This window comes from Ptychodera flava, chromosome 3, assembly GCF_041260155.1.
Source record: "Ptychodera flava strain L36383 chromosome 3, AS_Pfla_20210202, whole genome shotgun sequence".
Classification (NCBI taxonomy): Eukaryota; Metazoa; Hemichordata; class Enteropneusta; family Ptychoderidae; genus Ptychodera; species Ptychodera flava.
In genome coordinates this window covers 42,075,060-42,084,113 of record NC_091930.1, presented here as the reverse complement: position 1 = coordinate 42,084,113, position 9,054 = coordinate 42,075,060, and the positions used below count along the sequence as shown (strand labels likewise).

The 9,054-nt window shown below is 44.7% G+C and overlaps 1 protein-coding gene across 2 annotated transcripts; it reads left to right on the top strand.

Moving 5' to 3' along the window:
• Positions 1 to 472: 472 nt before the first annotated feature.
• On the top strand, positions 473 to 8,827 carry LOC139130063 (E3 ubiquitin-protein ligase TRIM45-like). 2 transcript variants are annotated; one of them, XM_070695781.1, is made up of 2 exons: positions 473 to 673; positions 6,023 to 8,827. In XM_070695781.1, the coding sequence occupies exon 2, from the start codon at positions 7,023 to 7,025 to the stop codon at positions 7,962 to 7,964; it is 942 nt and encodes a 313-aa protein (XP_070551882.1). In that variant the 5' UTR covers positions 473 to 673; positions 6,023 to 7,022; the 3' UTR covers positions 7,965 to 8,827. The 2 variants fall into 2 exon arrangements, with proteins under 2 accessions (XP_070551882.1, XP_070551881.1); XM_070695780.1 differs by lacking the exon at positions 473 to 673 and adding an exon at positions 1,658 to 1,743.
• The last annotated feature ends 227 nt before the right edge of the window (positions 8,828 to 9,054 follow it).

The window sequence follows — 9,054 nt, the reverse complement described above, 5'->3', positions numbered from 1 at the left end:
GTGGGGCTTTAATCCATTTTTCATAAGCATGAATCATATTTTTGCCGCACCTCATGGCAGTGTCCCATAAGCTTACCTCCTACACAGCGCCCTATGCTATGGGCCCTATGCCTGTAAAGCATCATTGGGTCATATATTGAAACAAACAGCAAAAAATGAGAGAGAGAGAGAGAGAGAGAGAGAGAGAGAGAGAGAGAGAGAGAGAGAGAGAGAGAGAGAGTCCGGCAAGCACTGAAACAACATTTTGCTCCACACTGCGCTGAAAGGGTTACTTGCCTTTTTTCACCCTCAGATTCCTGACAACAAAACCATGTCAATGCAAACATATAGTTTCTATTTAATTTTTTTCTTTTAAACTGGGCTTGCCCAATGAATTCCAATCAACAGATATAGGACCTGGCTGCTCTGGTGTGCGATGCAAAGGACGACCTCTGACCTTCGACCTCAGCAGCGACGATAGACTTCATTTCCGTCGGAAACCAGCCATTGAGTGGATAGCCCCAGGCCCTAGAAGGCTCGGTGAATCGTGCGTCGGATCAGCAAAATGTAATACGTTTTTGGAAATGCACCACGTATGGAAATGTGGACAGAATGGTTGAGTGGAATCACAAACTCAAACATGATAAGTGGTGAAGCTAAGCAAGAGTGAACCAGCCACGTCGCAAACGAGAGGGTGAGTACGTGATCACTGTCGTATACCCATTCCATAACAAAACTAGCTTAATCCATTTTGGTATTAATATTCATCATCTGCTCCTCGAAAACTATGATTTGATACCATTAATATATTATATCTCTACATACAGAGAATTTCTGGTGCGTGCTGAAGCGAGGGTTCGGTAAAAATACGGCTAACAACAACATCCAGCCTATTGAAGACTTGTCTGTGCACGCACGTAAATGGGCTTCATACGAGGAATCTCTATCCATGGTTGCGCCGTCCATAGTACTTTTTTAAAGGGTTTAAATTTGAATATGAACGCCCGGTATTAGTGTTAGAGCACGCTATTCAGTGGAACGAAGGCGCAGAGTCTACACTGATCCATTTATGTGTGGTTTGAAAGAGCGTCGGTTTGGTTGACTCAGCCGAACACAGATAAATCATTGTTGTTGATTTGACGAGGTTGTGTAAGATTCCATTCTTTATCCTAGCTGCGCGCTCTAGTTTCTGACAATGAAGTCTACGCGATTCTCGGCGATCGGCTCTCAGTTCCCGGCTGAGCGCCGAACAATGGGTCGATTTCCAGGCCGCATATGCTCGATCGACTCATTGAACGCTGTAAGATATACAATCACGCGTAGCTACTGATAATGACCTTGGGCACAACCAACTTTTCCTGTGACCGTGAGAAAGCCAGCGTTTTTTTTTTTCGATCGACACGTCTCCGCCTCGAGTAGTCAAAAGTCGACTTGACCCCCAAAGCTCGTTTGGGAAGCCAAGCCCAACAGTCCATTCGGCACGCCAAATTACTGCTCACGTCGACTGTTGAAAACCTAGGCATAATTGGGACGTTTTCTCTACTTCCAAAGCAATGAAAAGAAAGAATGCTTTTACGTTTCACGTTTCCTTTTGAGCAGTCACAATACAATGTTCTGCCGGTGGTTTTTAACAAATAAACGCGAGTTGGAGGTTCCAGTTAGCCCAGCCGGGCAGGATTTTATCAAATGTTGACACCAGCAAACCCTTGTTGCTTCGGGCTCATTCGGAATTTACACCGACCACGGGTGGTGGGGTCGTGTAAGGTAGGTAACCTGGACGACCTGGTTCAGTAAAGCTCAAGGTGGTGCTTGTTTTTCCCTCGTGAATGCTCAGCTGAGGCCGAACCTCTCAGTCGCGTCTTACGACCCCGAATGTGCGACGCACAATTAAAAGCGCAATCGTTTCTAGCTGCGATCTGGCGTGTTGAAACTATTTCGCGTCAAAGCACATTTCACTGGTTCGTCGGATCATAAAAAACGCACACAAAAAATCCAAAACACCAAAAATGAGACAACATTAAGCGACTGAAACTCGACGGACAGGGGTCTGTGTTCAATGGTACTTGTGAATGACCCAACTCAGTTTTTGCACCGTTGTTGATCAAAAAAGGTGTAGCACTAGAAGAAACGTTATCCCCAAGTTCAAGGTCGGGGAGGGTTGGGGGGCGTAAGGCGACAATTCGTTTTGCGTGCGTCAGAACCACAATAAGGATCCCGCTGTAACAAAAACTAAAAATAACAAAAATCAGACTGTGATACCATCATAAATACGATATTTCAATTGCAACACGTGTGATGAAAGCAGACCGGAAAAGACAAACTCGACAGAAGAGAGAATATTATAATACACACACAGGGCACGTATTCGTGTACTTTTTTAGAAGTGTACTGGGGACTCAAATGTGATCACACGCTCCGACGCAGTACTATCTCTGTGTTCATGATCATCGAGAAAAAAATTGGACACAGTTTACGACAACCAAAAAAAAAACAACAGCAACAACAATTATCTCTGGGAGAAGAATGCAGACTGCTCGGTGTACACGTTTACGGTTAAGTTTGTTTTTCTCTGTTCGTGTGTAGGTTTCGCACCGTGCCGGCGTGAAAGATTGGCTGTTATTAGGCCTATCAGTACATACTGAACAACTGTTTTCCTTAAATCCATATATCAATGAGGAGTTTCGTTGTTTTTTAGAAGTGGGTGGGGGGGGGGGGGGGTCACAGGTGCATGGAGTTGCCAGTGTAGTATACATAGCCCCTTCTCTCTATGTATACTACACAGCAACTCCACGCACCTGGGGGGGGGGTTTGACGCCAAAATTAAGGAATTACGTTTCCAGTGCGTCCCTCTGTTTTTATGATCTACGACGGACCCTTTTAGTTGCAACCAAGCACATGATTCTCATCTCTCATTGTCACGGCCGATCACTGATTACGTCACTTTGTAGTTGCAAGTTCAAATTTGATGAATTTCACGCAATCCGGTGGTTTTTGGCAAGTGCATATCCTTGTAGGGGCAGTCAGCTGTCAACATTAGAGCAACCGTAGGCCTCAAAGATGTGTTATAGGCTATTATATCGTACCACTATATTGATGGCGCAAAATACTGCGGTTTGATTGATCGAGAAGTGTAAACAACAGTGCACTATTCGCAATATATCCCGTTCGGAACAGGCAAGAGCTCTCAGCTAGACAAAAATCCCCTTTTGACGTTTCGCGCCAGAATTTCAATTCAATATTATGATATAATAGCGATAAACCACCTCAGCAACGGGTTTTGACTACTTTTCTCCATATATATGCACGCGCTATCGCTCGTGCACACATGTCGTGAACTGGTCAAAATCTCGTGGTATACAGTCGCTGGGTTTGCTATTCCCGGCGCAATCTTGAATACAGCGAGCTGATTGGTCGAGACGTAGAAATAACAGCGCTGCGTTCGCGATAGTTGGAACACTCGATCGCGAGCTATGGGTTAGATACAGCTATCCTCTTTAAATATACAATAATATTTTTTCGACATACAATTTAAGCTCTGAATTGGAAATCATTTGCTTCCTTTTATATACAGTCAAGAAATTTATTGGTTCAATATAAGTTGACCAAGATTGTACATGCTTGTGAGAGTTGGGGGCGGTGCCACGACTTTCAGCATTGTTGGAGAATTACAGAACAAATTATTTAAACCAAATTTGAACTTACAACGTCGCTCCTAGAATAATTAACGCAAATAACATGGCTTAATCATAAAGTGTCTGTGAACTTGTAGTAAATTAAACAACGCAGTTTTAGTTTGTTCAGCGCATTACAATCAGCGAGTCGTTCACATTTACGTGACTCGAGCACACGCACATATACATACACCTACACACACATATATATATATAATATATATATATATATATATATATATATATATATATATATATAATATATATATATATATATATATATATATATATATATATATATTATATATATGATTTATATATCATATATTTAAGCAATAATGCACACCCCCCCCCCGGCCCATAATGGACGAAAGCAAACTTTGCACGACATAATGTACGAGGCGAAGCCGAGTACATTATGGAGTGCAAAGTTTGCTTGAGTCCATTATGGGCCGGGAGGTGTGCATTATTGCTATTATTTTATAGTTTTGGCAATGCCAGTGAATTTGTAGTTGTAGAAAACGAATAAAAAGGAATTTAAACTGAGTTTGAAGCCAGTTAGCGTCCTGACTCTGCACACATCACATGCACTCCACACTGCACTGCACTGAACACGCACGTTCAGCACAGAAAATGACCAACACTTTCACGGTTCATTTTGAATTGAAAAACGATGTATTTTTCGAAGGAAATGAAAAGGAACTGCATCCCTACCGTCTATATCAAACTTGAAACATCACCTTAAAATATGCCATTCAAAAAGCCGACACGGTGAAATGCCAGAGATGAAGAAAACGGAATGTTCATGCATCGACATCAGCATGATCAGCGAGCTGCATGCCATGGTATCAGCTGATCAATACGATCATTATTATGTCGCTAGTAGTACAGCATTCATTGCAAACGATATCAACAGAGTTCAACATTGTTATTCTAATGTTTATATTTCAATAATAATGGTGTCTATAAATTTAATTTTCGATGGCTTCTTGAGAAGAGCTATTTTATTTCGGCGAACGAGAAAACTTGACGTAAACGGGTGCTTGAAAGGTACAGTTGACAAACATACTGGGTTTCTGTACCGTCGCGATATCGAGAACAAGGCAAGGTAAAACCACAGACAAGGAGAAAAAAACGATGAATGAAAGTTGTCTCCGATTACAGTCAGTGTATCAGAATTAAGTGGCCGAGATGTTAGATCAACGGAGTGTCCACGGTCGTCATGATTGTTGGTAGTAGCTGACCTTGGGCCGAGACTTTGAATGGCTCCGTAATAATTTCCGTAGATACTTCCGGTCAAGGTTGATGACAGCAAGCTGCCGTTGTTGGCCCGTTTAAGGCTGGTTCGAGTAGCCTTTCACGCTTACATACTTTACATGGCCACTGACATACATAATATGCCATGTGTCAAACCCAGTATCGTCAGGAGTTTGCAAACGTACTGAGATCTGTTTCACCTATACGGCAACGAAGCGAACCATGTTGTAAACAAACGTAGTAGTACAACCAGCGTATCGGACGGGGACATGCTGAGCGCCAGCCAGACAGACGACAAGTGCATGCGTGAGGACTCAAAAAAATGTGATAAATCGTACAGTAACACATTATTATCAATATTGTGCACCATTATCAAGATTTAAAGTTTTGTGTATTACCATGGTTTATCCGATACTTTCCCTCCTTTGAAATGCGCAGTCCTTTTTTTCGTTTTCAAAAGAAAAACTTGCTCGCTGTGCGGCCGCAATGCCGAATAATGGAATACATTATCAGTAATAATGTATGGGTATGACGTCACAAAATTCACTGGTATTGACAAAGCTATAATATAATTACTATTATAGACAATATTAGAATATTTCATCCAGAGAGAGAGAGAGAGAGAGAGAGAGAGAGAGAGAGAGAGAGAGAGAGAGAGAGAGAGATCACCATCCTCTTTATTACATACGGTGATTGCAATTGCTGCTGTACACTGATATGGTGTGCTATCTTTTGCTGCATATAAAATACACTTACAGTTGGGTGTACGGTGCCAGAATGTATATTAGAATATGTTAGACTGTATTTTTTTAATGTCGTCAGGCACACCTCGAACATCTCGACCAGTTCACAACATTATATCGTAATAGTGTTAACAGATTGTAACAGTAAATTGAAATTCTGGAGTGAGATGTCCGAGAGGTATATCTCGAACTGCGAGCTCTAATGTGTCTCAATTGCGCTATGCTGTCCCTTTCCCGCTCAATTTGGTTCAACTGCATTGTGGTGGGTTAGTATCGTGTCTGGACTTGATCCTGACTTAACAATGGTCGCTTGATATACTTTAACGTTATGTGCACGGCTTGTTTCTAAACTGTATTGTGCTTTTTTTTCAGAACCACGAGTGCCTCGTCAAAATTATGGCTTCTGCAAGTTTCTCGAGAGAGCAGCTGGACGAGCGTTTCCTTCAGTGTCCGATATGCCTGGACCGTTTCCGGAGACCGAAAATCCTCCCCTGTTTCCATTCCTTCTGCATGGACTGTCTGCTGTCCATCTCCAAAAGTAGTAAGAACACCGTGACTTGCCCGCTGGACCGGCGCACGCACAAGCTGGCGCCGCAGGGGATCGCTGGACTCCCCGACAGCTACTTTCTGAACGACTTAATGGACTTCATCGACTGGGGCGGAGAGGACCATCTGGCCGAGGAGACCCACGGGCGACTCTGTGAGGGAGGCTGTGACCGAGGCGTCAGGGTCTACTGCGTGGAATGCGGCCAGTTTCTGTGTGACATTTGCTCGAATTCTCACAAAAACCTCAAAGCGACGAAGACTCACAAGCAGATATCGGTCGGGGAGTACGAAGCGACATTCCACAACAAGTCGCCTTTCATACGACCGATTGTCTGCCCGGTGCATGATGGTAATCAGATAAAGTTGTACTGTGATTCGTGCAAGATACCAATATGCCTCGAGTGCGCCGTTTACCATCATAAACAGCCTGAACACAGTCAGATACCCCTGCAGGAAGCGCTAACTAAAAGACGATCCGCCCTGTGGTCGCTCAAAAAAAGTATGACAAGGAGGCTTGGCCGCTTAAAGGGACAAATGAAAGAGGTAGACAAATTCTCGCGAGACTTAGACCGAGACCTGCAGCATGCCGAGCGCGAAGTCCGCGCGATTTCCAGCTCTCTGGTGGAGACAATTCGCCGACACGAGGAAGGCCTTTTAAAACAACTTCGCGAGGGACACTTCAACGAGAGCCAGGAAATACACACAAGGCGAGAAAACATGGAAATTCTCATGGCGAGGATAGAGAAATCGTGTAGTTTCGCCGAGGTCATGCTGAACCAGAGCAACGACATTGCTTTCTTTGCCTGGAGAAACAGGCTGACGAAAAATGCGAGAACTCCTGCAAGAGAAAATCGATCTACCCGACCCCCTGTCGTTTAAATTCGTTCGCAACAGCAAATTTCCAAGCTACCTGACGTCGGAGAAACTAGGCGTTGTCACCACCAGTAGAGATTTGCACACAACATACAAATTTCGGCTCGTGTTCACAATTTCCGATATTGAACCAACCTTCAAGCGGCGGCTCTCTCTCCTCATGAAGGATCGGGGCAATTGGAAACATCGACTGACTTTCCCGCGCGGAGTGACCATCACGCCCGACGGCGACATCGTCGCCGTGAGTAGCGACGATCAGCGCGTGTACATATTCGACAGCTACGGCCGCTGCAAGAGCCAGTACACGCTTCAGAGCCGTGTGTGGAGCGCTCCGTTCAAACCGTACGATGTCGACACGACGGAAAAGGGGGAAGTCATCGTATCCGAACGAACAAACAAAAGCATAATCTGCTTCCGGCGCGATGGCTCTGCGACGCCGTTCGTCTTCGGAGAGAGTGGGCTCACCAAGCCGCTTGGTATCGCATTGGACAACCGACGACAAGTACACGTGGTCGACATACCTCAGGGCCAGCCTGACAATCCGTCGGAGATTGTGTGTTTCACTCATTACGGAACAAGGGCCGGTAGCTTCCGCTACAGGGAGAGGAACTCCCCCGACATGTTGCCGCAGGCGCCGAAATTTATCGCCATAAACAGCAAGAACCACATCATCATGCCGGATTACAACGGCCACAAGGTTCTTGTCTACAACTCGAGGGGCGCTTCCTCTACCAGTTCGGCTCCGAGGGACAGGGTGACGGCAAGTTCGAGCACCCATCCGGTGTGGCGGTCGATAGCGGTGACAACATATTCGTCTGCAGCAACCACCGCGTGCAGATGTTCACGGCGCGGGGTTCGTTTATATCTCGCGTTGATGGTATCGAGGACGAGCTGAACAAACCGCGCGGCATCGCCGTATCACTCTGCGAGCCGTACAGAGTAATCGTTGCGGACTCTGGCAACGACTGCGTGAGAGTGTACCAGTTAGTCCGATAGAAGTGATGGTTTACGAATCAGAGAACACGTGTAGGAAAACGTCAGTGTGATTTCTTCCAGGAGAAGGGGGCGCTTTTATACCGACCCATACCTGTTGAGTCACCGTTCCGTGGATGACGAAATTGCCAAATTGCCGCCATCCCATTTCAAATGTACATTGTCAACGCCTGCCTTTCATCTGTGCCGATAGAATAAGATCGGTATGCGGGCAGATTAATGAGCCAAATAGACGTGTTTCAGCATCACGTGAAGAGAACAGAAAAAGAAAGCTTTTCCATCGCCAGTATGTTTTCTTTGAACCAAAACGACAGGCCAGCCTGTTGCCGCATCTCAGGTTCTTATCGTTGTTTTGAACGCAACGCCTTCAGATTTCAGTCAACGTATTATCATGGTACACAACAATCATGAAGAGGGATGGCTAGGAAAATCAGTGATATCGAAAGAAATCGGTTGCCCATTAACGCCAACAGTTTTGAGGGGGGAATGTACGCGTGTGAAAGAAGCCCTGGAGGTCACGATGGGCAACTGAAACGGACCCGTGAGCAGAGATTACGGCTCACAAACTTATAACTCATTCCGAAGATTTCGTCGATTGAGGGCGCTCCCATGTGCCCATAATATATCGCTAAGATAATTTTGTCAAATAGGACTTACACTAGCCTCAAAATGATCGTATTACTAGATACGAGCTTGTGACAGAACATATTTTTAAGATGATGACAATATGTAAGAATAAAATTTTATGTTGAGGACTGTCGCAAATGTAGACTATTTGTCAGTATTTCTTGCACTGTACAGTGTTCCTGCTTTACGTACATAGCATTCACCTCGGTGACAGAGAGATTGTCGGACTCTCAAACTTACGATATTCTTGTGGCCTACCACTTGTGTGTGCTCATTTACAAGCTGACGGAGTAAATTAGTTTTTCACCGGCCTGGTTTTGTGCAATTCGGGATTTGGATTCCCCCACTTAATAAAGATGGCATAT